The 18,126-nt window shown below is 31.0% G+C and overlaps 1 protein-coding gene across 1 annotated transcript; it reads left to right on the plus strand.

Annotated features, from left to right (window-relative positions):
• Positions 1–7,577: 7,577 nt before the first annotated feature.
• On the plus strand, positions 7,578–17,807 carry LOC108550679 (sialin). Its single transcript, XM_017904485.1, has 9 exons — positions 7,578–7,840; positions 12,233–12,438; positions 13,012–13,233; positions 13,743–13,827; positions 14,088–14,254; positions 15,058–15,207; positions 15,704–15,836; positions 16,521–16,774; positions 17,514–17,807. The coding sequence occupies exons 1-9, from the start codon at positions 7,774–7,776 to the stop codon at positions 17,805–17,807; spliced, it is 1,578 nt and encodes a 525-aa protein (XP_017759974.1). The 5' UTR covers positions 7,578–7,773.
• The last annotated feature ends 319 nt before the right edge of the window (positions 17,808–18,126 follow it).

Here is an 18,126-nt window from a genome sequence, read left to right on the forward strand (position 1 = left end):
ACTATTATATTAACTATTTCTCTTTTTCCTTGGTTTCTTTTACTAAGTAGTCACATTAACTCATGAACGACTATACTTCAATAATTGATCAAGAAAATATAGTACAATTTATCATTCCCTAATTATGAAGAAATAATACAATAGTAATATACTAAAATAACACAATAAATATAAAAATAAAATAATAAAAATAATATATAAATATAAAAATATATTAAAATAATATATCAAATATATTTACTATTTTACGATTTTACTAATTTACTAATTCACTAATTTACTAATTTACTAATTTTAATATGGTAACTAAAATATTGTAATAATTATTACATCAACCACTCTATCAAATATAACACATTCGACTATAGTTTGATTTTTAAGTCTACAAACCTAAATGCTTCTATTAACCAGTAACCTAGATTAAAAATTTTTGAACCGAAACAAACGTAACAAGAGAACGATACCCCTGGCCTTTCGCTGGCTCTCTAAAATCATGTTGATCTTACAGATTACAAAAGTGCATAGCAGATATCCGTTCGAGTTTTGACCAGGAAAACACGGCTGCCAATAAAATAAGCTGGACGTATTGTTACAAATTTGAAACAAATCGAGACACGTGTTATTTTCCAGCGAACACACTTCAGGTGTGAAATATCGTCGCGCTAGGCATTCGATTACAAAATCTGTCCACGTTACGTAAAGCACATAACGTGCAATGCGGGTCAAATTGCACACCGAAAATCGAGCACGTATGAATGCAACGGTACCCCTTTAACATTTACGAATCACGTATCTGTCGGATGTCTCTAAACATTTTCGACGTGTCTAGCTCCTTTGAGATCCTCGCCCCGAAAATTCTACGGCCATCCGTGCCAAATTATTCAAAACGCGATGGAAATACTAGATAAAAATTTTTAGTACAGATATTCCGAAGTAGAAAATAAAAATTCGAATCGTTGGAAAATAATATACTAATGAAACATTCCTTTCATTTGTGAATCACTGATGCGAAATTATTCTAAATGATCGATAGAAATACTCGAAATTTTTACTACAAATATTCCGAAGTAGAAAATAAAACTTCGAACCGTTGGAAAATAATGCACTAATGAAACATTCCTTCCATTTGTGAACCACTGATGCGAAATTATTCTAAATGATCGATGGAAATACACGATACAAATTTTTAATATACATATTTCGAAGTAAAAAATAAAAATTTGAATCGTTGGAAAATAATTTATTAATAAAACATTTTTTCTTTTTAGTTTATTTATCACTAATATGAAATTATTAAAAACGCGATGAAAATTTCAGATAAAAATTTTCAATATAAGTATTCCGAAATAAAAAATAAATATTCGGATGGTTTGAAAATAATTTTTATTTTTACTAATATGAAATTCATACTAAATTATCCAAAACGTGATAGAAATACTAGATAAAATTTTCAATATAGATATTCCACAGTAAAAAATAAAAATTTGAGTCGTTAGAAGACAATTTATTAATGATAATTTTTTTTTTGAGGGAGGAGGGACAGAAATTTGATGTGACCTTGATTTTAATAAACATATGCTCTGTGCTTTGTGTGTGTGTGTAATGAAGAATGTTTATTTTGTGTAATAAATTGTCCAAAAAGCTTGAGTACACTGAAGCAAGTGAAAGTTAGAAAGTATATATATTAAAAATATATGAGAAATATATATATTTCTTATTTACTTATTCGAATAATATTTCTGGAGGTTATAATATCATAAATATGGAGCAAGGTGGAATATACTATTGACATTCACTTCTGTGCTTTCTACTAAAAATTCTTAGCATTTGACTCCGGTTGAATTACCCGCCATATTTGCCAGGTATAATATCCTATTACTATCACTCATTTTAAAAATTCAAGATTCAATTATTACAAAATTATTACAGAATCACGATTCTTCAAAGAACACAAAAAGTTACTCTGAAAAATTCATTATTGACAAATCCAATGTCTATATCAACGTGTCAACGTTATATGTCAACACTATTTGAAAAATCAAAGATGGTGGAGGTGCGTAGAAAAATATGGCGCGTAACAATAACCAATAACCAAATACTAATATTAAAATATCACGTCTATTTATTTCCCCAGAAATTGACTCGAATTTACTTTCTCACTTGCCAATCAACCTTCTCGCATGACAAGCAAAAAATTCTACTTGATATAGGCTTAAAATCAACGAATGTCAATACGAAGTTTGTACAAAACGAGAAGATATATCGGAGAATAATTCGAATGACAAATATTCGAACGACAAATACCGCGAGTATCCTACAAATGCAGAACGACGTCACAAGAAAAATCGATAAAGCATTCGATCGAGGTAGGCCAAAATTTCATACATATTTATCACGAGGAAGAAACGTGACGCGAGGTCTGGCGATAACAGAACGAAACAAATTCGAGAGGAAGAGCGCGCGCAGAGAGGTGGCCCATCACTACCTGTTGCAGAGGAGGCTATAGTAGAAACACAGCAGGACCCCCGAGAGGTTCACATTCCAGAAAGGAGGGCCGGGAGAAAGAGAGACATGCGCCGGCACGCATCGTTTAGAAGTGAAAAGGACCCTTTTAGGCCTCGACTCGAGAGGACCCGGATGCCTGGCCCTTCGAAGGACGGTATTGTTCGTAGCCAAAAGCGCAGCACACTCCAGACCACCGTAGGGGAATACTACGTGCGAGCCGACAGGGTCTAACCTAACCTCAAATTCGCGGGATCGCGGTAGAAAAACAGAGGTACTCACCTCGGCGTTCGTTCCTGCCGCGTTATTTGCCGTCTGCAACAGTGTCTTCTTCATTCATCGAACGCGACGTTTCACAGCAATCACCGCACCACGCTCGTGTCAAAACACTCCGCTACACTCGCGTCACCACGGCGCATAATGTGCACTGTTTGAAAAGCTCGCGGCTAAAGCACGCAGGAATTCGCCGTTCCCTCGATCGGTCGGCCCGCTCGCACGCTTTCAAAGACGCGAGACCGCGCGCTCGTTGTTCACGTGGCTCGCACAGCCTGAGATAAATTCGAGACGCGATCGACGACAACTTCGACTCCGCTCCGAAACGAGAGATGAATGTGACAGAAACGCTAACCGATGTGTTGCCGTTTGACCTGTCTCTGAACTGACCAATCGCCTTGCAGGTGGTACGCTACGATGTTTCTCGTTGAATGGTGGGGGAGAAAACAAGAGGGAAAAGACCACCTGACGCGCAACCTTTTGGGGTCTGGTAAAAGATCGAATGGGGACCGAAGGGGGTCCTTTGCTATGTACCTGGAACTAGTTGACTGGGTTAATCGGAGGTCGATAAAGTGACAATCTTGTTACCTTACGGGGTATTCGAGAAATAATTTTTTAATTTATGAAATATGAATTTATAACTAAATAATTTATAACTAAAGGAAGGTATATATGAGTGGTTAAAAATAATTATCTAAATAATAACGAAAATTGTAGAATTTGACTATAATGGCGCTGTAGGTAAATTCTACTGTAGTCTACTTTGTGGATAAGACATAGGATAACCTTATTACCGTAGGAGAGGTGTACATTCTATATAGCTTGTGTTCTACTAAGTAGAAAGTATATGTATCTATGTCATAAAATACCGGTTAAGCAAGAAAGTGAAAGATTTCTTTTATCTGTGTTTATAATACAGTTGAGATTCGATTCTGTGTTCTGCAGTACCGATCGTGTAAGAAGTCAGAATATATATTAAGCCCTCTACCAAATAGAACAATGAATTTAAGAATTAAATTTAATCCAACTACCGGTATTCGTGAAATAAATATACAAAGATTCATGTACAATATGAATTAGTCGTTAACTAAAAATTATACTAGCATTTTATACAACATAAAGAACTTATTCGTCATTTAGACTTACTATTGACTTCTTACCTTACCATTTAAGTTCCAATGCTGTATACCACAGTCAACAACAAAGTCGGTCACATGTCGAACGTATTCGAACGTGTTTAAAAATTCCGTGCGAACTCGACGAAGAATAACACGAAACTGAGCAGAAAGACATCAGAGAAATTTAACCACGTGCCTGTTCCTTTGTTTATGTTTGACCTTACCTACAGACCATGGCTCTCGACCGTTACACTCATGTTTGGGTCGATTCCCATACCACCAACCTCGCTGGATACTGTAGGCGAAGAGGTTAAGTAAATCAATGACGAGCCTATCGGTGAATACCTTTGGTTACTTGATAGACACTATCCATTTTACCATTACATAAAATAATACAATATTTAAATAAACAAGAAACGCTATTAATTACTTAATTATTTCGCAAAATTAATTTTCGGCCATGTTCCGATATATTTATATGAATTGTCATATTGAAACAGGCGAAAGAATAAAGGAAAAGGTAACGGTATATAATTTTAATATGATAATGTTTAATAAATTATTAAATAAACGCGTATTAATTAAACGAAGTTAATAGTAGTGTATAAAAGGCAACAGGGTTGCAATGGAAACACGCAGTCAATAAACACGATGACGCACCCCGAATCGGACCACCTCCTACCGTAATTTCCTCCCTGTTGGGTGGCGCGTTTCCCCCACCACCAAAAATTTCACGGTCAGGTAAACTTTCATGTCCTAAAAATTTCAAGTCAAATTCTTTTTTCACCTGAAACACATTTTTAACGATTTCGTCTTTGCTGGAATGTTCAAATGTCTATGAAAATTTCTTAAAGAGAGATTTTCTGAAAAAGTTGTAAAATACATTTATAAATGTGTCAGGTTAAGTGAGGTATGTTTTGTTTGCATATATTGCAAATATTTATTTGGATGAGTTAAACGAGTTCACATTTTAATTACATTATAATTATAAATTCAGTTTAATTATTTTATTTGTTGATTCTTTATTGTAGAATAAATTGATATAATACAAAATATGTGAAAAATTATTTTCTTTTAGATTTCTGATTTAGATCACTTTCATAATTAATGCCACAAGCTATGAGAATATTATTGTTGTTTATTGATATTAATATTGGACGTTATTTCGTCAATATTTAAATGATATTAAATCATGAGGTTGATATTATGGAAAATTGTTTAATATTTTCATTATTAAGAGAAAGGTAATGAACGATTTATTCAGTTATATGATTAATTACGACAGAAGGTAACATTGTTCTTAGATATTATCGTCATACAGAGATAATTAATTATGCTGGAAGAAAGTATTGATTCGGTTGTTCAAAATACCGACATTTTGAAGCGGGAAAATATATCTCTCCTTTTCCAAACATTTCCTTTCCTTGTCTCAAGCCTCCACTATTGTCCTGCGTTCCTGTTAATTTCGACTAAAATTCACTGAGAGATCATTAATTATCGAAAAGCATTTTCATCCTTTTATTTATTTAATTCAATGTGTTAATAATTATGAAAACAATTACATTTTATATTTTAGTATTATATTAAATAATTTAATATTAATTAAAAGTAGTTATTTAATTGAGAATCCCAGGCTTTATTCTGCAGTATTAATGTTGCAATATTAATTTGCAAATTTATAAATTTGCAATGAGAAAATTAGCAAAAGCATCACTAACAAGTATTTGTAAAATATTAGAGAAAGAAAGAAATAATGATAAATATTATTTGGAAATAACACTATAAAAAACAATTTTTTAATTTTTATTTATTTTAATACAATTGTCACATTTCAGCCTATCCCGTTAAAAAAAAAAATCGTGGATCTTAATGACGTAAATGACAATATTAAATGCAGTAATTTTCACCACAAAATTTGAAAAACGATGGTCTACTGACAAAGTGGATACTTAATTTGACACTGGAACTACTAAACTAATTAGTACAATCATTTTCAGACTTTCTGCTTTCACTATTGAACCACACAGTGTTATTGACAAAAATTAACCTTCCCTTTCTTTCAAATAGAGACAATTATGCATACCTAGTCATCTTCATCCACAGATTTGGTATTTAATTTAACATTGGAACTACTAAACTAATTACTATAATCATTTTCAGACTTTCTGCTTTCACTATTAAACCACGTGGTACTATCGACAAGAATTAACCTTCTTTTTCTTTTAAATAGAGACAATTATGTGTAGCTACTCATTTTCATTGCACGACATCAATTACACTGTTCAATAAATTTTAACTTTTCTTCAAATCTGTAATATCCATTAGGTGATTCTCGTAGAGCTCACTTTCCTGAACACGAATTCGTAATCAAGATTGCCCTATAACCCACATTTTAAGAAAAATGTGTTTTTGAATCAAGCAACTGTCATTGTTAATATATATCACATGCATATGCTCTCATGTACTATTTTATACTAATTGTAAAATTATAAGAAATTTCACTGAATCTGTTATTTGAAACAGGTTTGTTATTCGACACATAAATACTAATGACTTTTCAATATAAAATAGTACAAAAATAAACTTCCATCTAATTTTTAACATGGGAATGAATCTTCCAGTGTTCTCATTTTTATGAGAATCTAATACTTCATTTCACCCAAAAATCGTGCCTTTTTAGAGAAACTTACAATTTTCTAGAGCTGAGAGTGATGGAGCAATTTCAATTAGGAAGGTAATTCTTACAAAAGATATTACAAATTAAAATTCGTGATGAAAAGTGTTATTACTCCTATGACACCTATTACAAGCCAACCTCTCTCCTATTTCCAGTGTCAACTTCCCACGACATTAAAAATATAAAATATGCATAAACCCCATACCATCACTGACAGACTCCCAAGATTCACAATTTCTATGAAATTTCCCAAATAGGAAACCCAATCGTACCTTTCTAGAAAAACTTACAATTTTTTAAAGCTGAGGATGATAAAGCAATTTCTATTAAGATGATAATCCCCACAAGAATTATCCGATGGATATAACAAATTAAAATTCGTGTTGAACAGTGTTATTACTCCTATTGCAAGTCAACCTCTCTCCTATTTCCAGTGTCAACGTCCCACAACATTAAAAATATTCCCTAAAAATATAAAATATGCATAAACCCCATACCATCACTCGCAGACTCCCAAGATTCCCAATTTCTATGAAATTTCCCAAATAGGAAACCCAATCGTACCTTTCTAGAAAAACTTACAATTTTTTAAAGCTGAGGATGATAAAGCAATTTCAATTAGAAAGACTAGGTTAGGTTTTTTAATTAATATTAAAAATATTCCCTAAAAATATAAAATATACATAAATATAGAAGATTCGCAAATTTTATGAAATTTGCCAAAAAGGAAACTCGACTACAGAACGAAATCATCGACGAAGAGGAGGAAGGTATAGCCGGGACCCATTATCGGGAGGAAGAAGGAAAAGAGCGAAGCGTTATTTAATATTTCGCAAGATGCTGATAACGCGAGAGGAATCGGTTGTTTGGGTTCGGTTTGTTATCGTGCGTGAAATACGCGTGCGATATCGTTTTGTGGCACGGACGTGAAAATAACACGAGGCAGGCCTGGAACGGTGCTTCAAGGCTGACCTGGCATAGGTACTTATTGTATCAAGTCTCGTTAACAGAGATGTTCATTCACTCGCGCTCCCAGATGACCAGTGTGGTTCGTGCAACTCGCGACGGTCCAGATTGACCCCGTATCACCGTGACGAAGAGGTGTCAGTGAAAGACTAGCCTGGATCACCGTAAAATGTGTCTAGATCCGTATCGGTGCCCTCTAATGAAAGCTCGAACTGTGCTGCGATTCGTGTGATAAACATGGCCGCGCTTGTTCGTCTTAAACGTGGAAGCGTCCAGTTGAGACATGCGGCGCTGGAAATGAAAGGTGAGAACAAACTTTTCTTAATTTCTTACTAACTTTTCCTTAATTCTCCTTAATCTTTTTCTCTCGAGTAAGTAGATTTTCGGAGAAATTGGTACACGTGAAATGTATTTACACGTATATCATTTTTGATATTTATTTTATATCTGTGTATTGGTAATTTGTGACACGATTGTAATATTGGGAGCAAATTAATGGAAATACGTGATTTGAGTAATTTTGGATTTAAAATTGATGAAAATGTGTAGTATGATTGACTTTCGTGAAGTTGGCAGTAATTTTTATCGAAATTGGAGGGTAATTGCGTATTACTTTAATTATTTTTAGATTTCTGTTGTATATTTGGATATATATATTGAAAAATGTTGTTATATTAAATGATAATATAATATATAGTACGAATTAGAATAGTAATTGGAGGATATAGTAGATGAGATACGTAATAATAATTGGTAGAGTACTGGTAGATAAATGGTATTTGCATTTAAGTGTTGGTGAATAATATTTATCTACTTGATATCTTGGAATATGATATTGGGATATAAATATATACAATATGTTCATGTTCATGTTTACAATCACATTTTGATTGATGTATTAGTACATCGATATTACTATTGATTTATAATTAATTTATTTAACTATTAATAACAATAATGTAAATAAATTAATAATTAAATAAATGATAATTAATATTAATTTATTTAAGTATTAATTTAATAATAAATAAAACAATAATGTAATTAATATTTATATTAATGTTTATATTTGGATATAAATATATATACCTGACAACTTCCATTTTAAAAGTATTCAATGTGTTTCTGTTACTATATATTGTTTCATATTATGAAATATAATTCGTGTAAACTACACATGTTATATATGTTTGATTACTATGCGAATATTTGTAATCAGGTATGTCAAAAATGTTAACAAACAATACTCAGTGATTACCTTAGGATATCTTATATTTACAACATTATTTTTGACTAATTAAATTTATTATATTATATTATAAATATATTATATTTATTGACCAATTAATCTCATAACATTAACAAACAATATTCATTGATTGCCTGAGAAAATTTCATAATTATAATATTACCTTCTATTATTTAAATTTCCCATTCCACGAGAAAATTTTCTTAAGAATTTTCCTAATCACGTGAACATTCTCCATCCAAAAAGCAGTTCACGATGTATGTACTCTAATTAATTGTGTCAAAACCTGTGCAAACATAGTATCGAATAACAGTCTACGACCTGCCAATCTACCTGTCAAATTTTACCAATATTTAAATCTGCCATTCCCCAAGAAAAATTTCATAAGAATTTTCCTAACCACGATGAACATTCTGCATCCAAATAGCAGTTCACGACATATGTACCCTAATCAGTTGTGTCGAAACCTGTGCAAACATCGTTTCGAATAACAGTCTACGAGCTGCCAATCTACCTGTCAAATTTGACCAATAATTATCACTCTGATTAAAACGTAGTAGCTTATCGGTATCACGACCGATAGTATAATTATCGCGATAGGCTATCGATTGTGTCTGAATTCGTAATTATATAATTTACCTTTGTCTTGGGACATACTGTACACAGCATTTCCTGCCCCATCTCGAAGGGTTCTGCCAATCGTGTCTTACCTTACAGCGAACACGTTCTTCGGCGGATAGGCAGCGATTAGAGTGGTGTGACACAGTGAATCGAGATGAGATGAGAATATACGAAAAATCGCCTTATCATCGACCTGTTATTTTAAGAATCATTATTTGTACTACGTTTTGAGGAAACCAAAGTCGAGGTCGCGTGTATTGCACGGGGTAGGAAGGAGATAATAGGCGTAGAGTCGAACGGCAAGGATGATAAGAGTGACATGCATTCGTTGATTTTACCTCTTTCGAGTTTCGTGAAATGGCAGAGTTCGTGAAGAGAGGAAGCGTGCAGCTGGTGAGACATAGCGGTGTTCAGATAAAGCAGGCAGCGAAGGAAGTTAGAGGTTCGTTCAACTTACCACGAGACCATGTATTCCTAGAGCAAAGTTTCTTCAAGATTAACGCTTTCCACCACGTGAAAATGCCTTTACCGAGCTTTCGTGAATTAATTTATGCAGAGTGAGTCACGTAAATCGTCCACAAATATTTTATTTTTTATTTTTAATAGAGTTGTTGGAAGGTTTGTGTTCTGAGGTCCTCCTTGATTGCAATTTGATCCTTCCTGGTCTCGTGACAAATTATATTCATCTTTTATGATCGCATATCAAGTCATTGGAGTCATCTTAATTCTTACAGATATAACAACATTTTGTATTTCAATTTAATTTTGACAGAAATATGAATATATTATTTATTGCAAAAATATAAAAATAGAATTAAATTTTGAGTGGTGTTTCTAAATAGTTTTTGACTACAAATTTGTTTATGAGATTTAAAAGATTGATATGTTATAGAAAAAATTAATTATATAAAAATATATGATGTAATTTTTATTTAAAAAATTAATTTGTGGGTCACTTAACTGAGAGTGTATATACTTAACTTATTCCTTGTGAGCGAGTTATGTGATTCATCCTGTGTGAATAAATGATAGCACGCTAAAGGTATACTGGATGTATATTTCTTTGAAAATTTTAATTTTCGTTAATGTAGAGAAAATTCAGAAAATTAGTTAATTTAAATAAGTAAAGAAATAATTTGAAAAATTGTTTTAGAGATACATAAGACATATAATTGATAATAATTGAAAATATATTGCATTATTCGATACTTTTTTGTTTAAATAATAATTAATAGTAATTAATAATAATTAAATAATAATTAATTATGATTCAGCGAATTTTGACTGTCACTGGTGAAATTTTTGGATAATTGTTTGATTGTTGAGCGAGTCAATTGTTCGCCTCGATTATGATACCGTGGATGATATAATATGTTTGTTCGTGATGGTAATTTAGAAAGTTGATTATATTTTCCCCAGTTTGTTATGCTAGCTGTATTTCACTGAGAATGGTAGATCGATCTCGTTAAATTCGTTCGTGTGTGTCATGGAAGGTAATTGGAAGGTATTTCCTCAACTGCGAATTAGAGGTAGAAACTATGGAATCTGTTGTTTAACCAAGTTATCAAGATCAAACAGTGTTCTATTACGAACGATGTGTCGCCGATAATGCGTGTATACAATGCGCATAACAAGTGCTTGCCCACTGTCGCCTGATAGTGTGATAATAAGGAATTTGAATGAATTCAAAAAATAATAATCGTACGAATTGGTATTAATTATGATTAAAGGGCAATGGAAGTATTGTTCCGGTGGAATGAATATAAATTTCTTAATAAATTAATTTATAATTTATTATTGTAACGAGAAACTTCATGCAAATATGTATTTATAAGTGAAATAATATATGAAATAAAATAGTCATTAAAGTAATTAGTAAAATAATTCCAAAAATAGTCAGTGATTTAAATAATTACTAATAATATTTTTCTGTATTAAATATACTGTAATATTTAAATTTATCTATAGAAATTTAGATATAGAAATTTTTCTCATGCACTTAATATTTAATAATACTAATAGTTAATAGTACTAATAATTAAACACAGTAATACTTAATAACACTAATACTTGTAATACTAATACTTGATAATATTAATACTTAATAACACTAATAGTACTAATAATACTAATAATAACACTAATAATATTAATACTTCACAATACTAATACTTAATAATACTTCGTATAATACGAAATACTTACAGTTATTAACAACTATTACTAATACTAATAACACTAATAATATTAACACTTCACAATACTAATACTTAATAATACTTCGTATAATACGAAATATTTACAGTTATTAACAACTAATACTAATACTAATAACACTAATAATATTAATACTTCACAATACTAATACTTAATAATACTTCGTATAATACGAAATATTTGCATTTATTAATAACTAATACTAATACTAATAACACTAATAATATTAATACTTCACGATACTAATACTTAATAATACTTCGTATAATACGAAATATTTACATTTATTAATAACTAATACTAATACTAATAACACTAATAATATTAATACTTCACGATACTAATACTTAATAATACTTCGTATAATACGAAATATTTACATTTATTAATAACTAATACTAATACTAATAACACTAATAATATTAATACTTCACGATACTAATACTTAATAATACTTCGTATAATACGAAATATTTACATTTATTAATAACTAATACTAATACTAATAACACTAATAATATTAATACTTCACGATACTAATACTTAATAATACTTCGTATAATACGAAATACTTACATTTATTAATACAACTATTTAATAATTCATCAGCGGCTGTACGAGCGCGACACATCGTTGCAGCTCTCGTTGCAGTTGGATTTGCACTGTGTGGTGCAGTGGAAGTGAGTTCCTCGGTCGCATTGCTTGCCAATCAGAAGGATAATCATGAAATCATCGATACTTCGTGGCATTGCGAATTGCTGGTCAACGTCAGCAGTCGTAATCGCACCGAAGACTTCGAAGTTATACTCATGGAGGTAAATACGAAGTAACGTTAACTTGTAACGTACATAAAATCATGTACACACGCTAAATCTTTCAAAATTATTATCCATACTAAATTGTCAAATATACTTCAACCCTTTGCGATCATATATCGAGCTGGATTCGATATTATGTCCTAGTCTTAATATACAGTTACTATACAATTAATATACAGAACCCACTTTCTGTATTATAATTTAATTTGACAGAAATATAGCGACGTAGATATATTGTTATTTAAAAGAATGTGGAAAATGAGTCCATCTTGACATAGTATTTCGAAATGAGTTCTCGATTATGAGCCTATTGAAATAGTCGAATGTGATTTGGATCTCGAAGGGTTAAGTATGCCAGTAATATAAATAAAAATTTAATGTGTCATTTTATTTATATATTTTCAATTTTTGTTTATTCTGTTTTAATAAAAGGATATAATTTTGTGAGGATTAAGAAGCTTAAGACGAAGTTTCTTATTTTAAATTCTAAATTTTGTTAAAATTTTAAATGTTATTAAATTCTGCAATAATAATATAATAAAGTTTGAGACAAATTGACGACATTTTCAGTTACCACCGGAAGAACGAGCAGAATCTATAATGAGAGAGGCATTTCTGTGGGGTCAAGTGGCAGGACCAATTTTGGGAGGATGTTTAGTGTGGGGCAGGTCGGGACCCTCGATGGTGTTTTCACGTGCAGTTCTAAGTGCTTGCTTGGCATTATTGTTGGTGCCAGCTGCGTGGAGAGGTCCGTCTCATGTAGCACTTCGTTTGTTTCAAGGATTATGTACAGTAAGAATTAAACATAAATATCATACAATCTAATTACGGTCAAACATTTAATAAGGATAATAAAATTTCCAATAAATGAAACGTGCTGAAATATGGGACAAAATTTATTGCTTTAATTTAAATTAATATAGCTTTTAATTTCAGAAATTATAAATTAAAAATTTTAATACTTTTGTCCCTTTGGAAACAAATATTATTTATTCATTATTATTTTTAAATATTATTAAAGTTTGTATTATTGCTATACTCCTATATTAATATTGTTCATAATGAATATTATAAAAATTATAAATATTTGGACTGTCTTTGAAAATAATATGTTATAAAATGATAATGCAAGAATTGTTTAAATCAGAAATTGTTAGTTTATATTATCTCTATTTCCTTTATTTCCAGATTATAATATAAAATTTGCAATTTTAGAATTATTTATCCAGGAATCATAATTGTTACGAGACACTGATTTTAGTTATTAAGCAAAGAATCATTGCGACACTTTTCATTTACAGGGCGCAACTATGCCTGCAGCTCACATGCTCGCTATGACCTGGTTTAAGAGTACTCACAGAAGTTGGTACTTCAGTTGCTACGCTGGTAAATTTCCATTGCTCGATTGTAATGCAAAAATTGCAAAGTCATTTTCTAACTGATTGTAATGCAAACTTAAACATTTTATAATAAATATGTTGTAATTAAATATGACTTAATTATAGAATTCAGAATTTAGAAACAAGAAAGATATTAACAATTTGAAGTACTGCAACATGCTAGAGTGCCATAATTAACCGCAATATTAAATAATTACTATCCTTGAAACATGATAAAACATTAATGAAGATTAAATTGTTTAATAGCTGTCAGCGTTGGATATTGCCTCACAGGATGGTTGGGTACAGCTGTGGTTCGAAGTTTTGGCCGAGATTCGCTCTGTTATGGTCTTGTTTGCATTGCATTATGCTGGTACTTTGCTTTTGGTCGATTCGTCAAAGACACGCCGAAGTCATACCAGCATGACACAAATGTAAGATAATTTTTATTCCCAAAAATTATTTCTCGTTATAACCATCATTTAATATTTTAATTTCGATTAACATTAAATTAATACTATATTTTAATATCAATTTAATATTAAATTGATAATTAATTTATTATATATCCTTTCATTTCTATTTTGTTATTACAAAATTATTAGATTTAGTTAATTTTATTAATTTATTTAGAAATATTAGGAAAATTAATATCTGAATATTAAGGAAATGTTTTGTAAGGAATTTTTTATAAAATTTATAAGTCTTATATATTTTATATAAAATGAGAATTAAAAGGATTCTAATATCGTAAAAGGAAATATATTTTGATTAATTAATAGAGATGCAGAGATTTCTTTTATATTTAATTCTTCCTCTTAACATCGTTATTGCACAACGAATCACAAATTTCTTCCACTTCTTTTGGTAACACTTAATTCAGGTCATTATTACGACATGAATCATACAGAGATAGGCTAATGGTCTATGAATTATGCGATATTACATTGTTTCAATCACAATACCATTGTTTTAAAAGATTAATGAGTCGTCGCATGAAGTTAATTATTTCCGTACAAAATATCGAAGAAGTCTCATCTTTTTCGTGACTCTCGGAAAGCACGAATTTTATACTTTAATTTGTAAAATATATGTGAAAAAGACAGGTAAAAATTTTGATTCTTTGGGAAAATCAAACGAGGTTAAGAGAAAATATTGAAACTATATTTTTTGGAATTGGAATCGTGAAAGACGAAGAATAATAATAAACTGAAACGTAAAATTGGTAATGAAATAGGCAGCTGTGATTCCATGGGGAAAATTACTGCGATCGGTTCCTGTTTGGGCATCTGCTGTAGCGACGATGGGAAATCAATGGGGCGATGCAACCCTTGCACTTGGAATGACGAAGTATTTGAAACTCATTTATGGATTCTCAACAGCAAATGTGAGTATTTTATTTTAGACAAAATTATATATAACGATTCACCAACTTTTTGTAAATTTTAACATTATATTTTATTATTCGCATTATATCTTATTCATTTCATATTATACAATATGCTTTGTAATGGAAATAGGTAGACACCTATACTTTCAAAATGTGTAAAATATTAAGAAATATTGAAAATTATATTATAATTATTTGCTATATTAAAAAGTACACTATTCATTTGCTGTATTAAAAGTTTTTAATATTTATATTATAAAAATGATATATTCACTTTTATAAATTTAATTTTATAATAATAATGAAGCTACTGTATAATGAGTCATATACACTTCATCTTACAGAAAAGATGTAATACATAAGTATTATCTACGAAGCATCTATTACATCTATTATAAATACCATTCTTATAAATTACCAATAAATAAAATTAATTTTTGACAAATATCAAAATTTAAAATCAAAGTTAATATTTCACTTTTAATGGTTTCAGGACTCTGTTCTTACTACGTTACCTCACATTGGTCATTTCATGGCTGCCCTAACGTGTGGTCTTCTCGTGGATCATGTTCGTGAATCAAAAATTGTTTCAACGACTACAGCGAGAAAGCTGGTTGTTTATACTGGTATGCATATTAATAAAAAGAATATATATTTATTTTCAATATTGTAATCGCTTAATCATTTTTATCTCCACTGAATATAATCAAAAGATCGAATCAGTCGCGTTTCCAGATATTTATCATCTCAATCTATTATCACCCAATGAGAAAGAAAAATGGAAATTTACCAAATTTTGAAAGTCTTACGTAAGGACCCACAAGAATACCATAGTTATCAAGATTTGCTTGGTGTTCTTAGATAATATGTTATCGATGAAAAATCTTGGGAGCCTCATGAACCTTGTTATTGAATGATCTAGTAGAATTGTTTGCCAGAGGTTAAAAGTCGAATATTTCCAGCTGATATGAAGTTTTCACAGAAGTTTCAATCATAAGAGATTATATATCAAATTATTCCTCGTTTAAATCAAACTTAAATGGTATTATTACATTAGCAAAAATTAGGCATTGTAAATAGCAATATTTTTTAATTTCATGGAACCAAATTTTTGAATATATTTAAATTTTAATTTCAATGAATTATATATCAAATTATTCCTGGTTTAATCCAAATTTAAATATTACTATTACATTAATAAGCATTCACTATAATATATAGCGATATTTTTAAATTTTATTCAGACAAATTTTTAAATTTAATAAAAATTAAATTTGGAAGATGTAATTTAATTTACAATTTGGTTGCAGCTCATTTTATTCCAGCTGCCCTACTTTTTGTTGCTGGTTACGCCGGTTGTCAAGCACTAGGTGCAGCCTGGTTAGGTATAGCTGCTCTCCTTGTTTCTGGCACTGCACCAGCAGGTGCTCTAGCAGCTATAGCAGACCTTGCACCTGTAGAATCTCCAGCCTGTGCTGCAGCAGCATGTGCATTATGCTCTACCCTAGGCGCTGCAGGCCTGTTGGCTGCTAATTACTTCGTTACTCAGGCCCTTCATGGTTCTGTAAGTCACACTTAATATTTTCCTACTAATTAACAAAATTTTCTAATTTTCTAAATTTCTCAATAATATTAACCATAATAATAATAACAGCATTCAACTGCTTCTACAGATTTCCGAAATAACTCTTTGTTGCAAACTATTACAAGTATTATCATCAAATATTCTTATTATAGTTAGAAGCCAAAGTTGGACACGATATTAGTAAAATTGTATCAAATTAATTGAAAATTTGCTAACATTATTTAAAAGATACTATGAACACAGTATCATCCAAATATTTTTCTACATATATTATCATTACCGATTAATACACAAAATTGTCAAACTTAAATTATCTAATACCACAATCAACGAATATAAGTATAACACATGTACATGGACATATTACTCAGCCTCCATTTTAACACTCTGTCCACTCTTACAAGTAAAAGTCTCGAAGATCATCTCAACTAATCCTATTACAGGAAGTCTTCAACTTTTACTACTCATTCACGTCGACGAAACCGCAGTAAGAAATTTTAACGACCTTCGAATCCTAACTTCCTCATACCTCTTTACGACCGATTAACCGTTCCTCACAAACAGACTACCAATTAAAATCCAATCTGTAACTTCGCTTCTTCTTTCACGATACATTACAAAGGAAAATCGAAATTCGTATATTAATAATTAACCAGTTATTTCACAGTCGTTGAAATAACGTCGAAATAACGTCAGAAACGTGGAATCTCCATTACAGATCGCTGGTTCATGGCGGCTGGTGTTTGGCGTCGCTTCCGTAGTTCTCCTGTCGACCGCTGCGGTTTTCCTGGCGCTAGGTAAAGGCGTCCCGCAGCCATGGATTCCTTCCGTGGCCAGACCTCGTAGTCACGACGCGATTTACGAGCAGGACGCCTTGGAACTCGATTACGAAGATGTCGGCGTCCAGACAGAGCCTTTTAGTCCTTATCCACTGGACGACGATGCAGAAGGCGCGAGAAACGTGCCTCGTTCTGCCTCGGTCCACTCGAAAATTTCGCAAGCCTCCAGCTAAGTTTAAGATCATCTTTCTAGATTTCCATATTTATTCAGTATTTTTATTATTATTCTTCCCTTTTGTACCTTGTTACGAGGATTTTCGTTCATTTGTACAGAACTTTTGAGGAATTACTGAATTTAATTCTAGTAATAATAGGATTATTCAGGATTGTATATAGTCAATGAAATTATGTACCTTTTAAGTTAAGGATTCATATTTTTAACATTTGTAACATTTAACTGGTTAATAATAGGTTAACTGTAAATTATTTTATTGTAATGATATTGTATGCTAGGTCTTATTTTGTTATCTTTATTCTTCGTTCTCGTATTTC

The sequence above is a fragment of the Eufriesea mexicana genome, unplaced genomic scaffold (assembly GCF_001483705.2).
Source record: "Eufriesea mexicana isolate 0111107269 unplaced genomic scaffold, ASM148370v2 scaffold2948, whole genome shotgun sequence".
NCBI classification, from domain to species: Eukaryota; Metazoa; Arthropoda; class Insecta; order Hymenoptera; family Apidae; genus Eufriesea; species Eufriesea mexicana.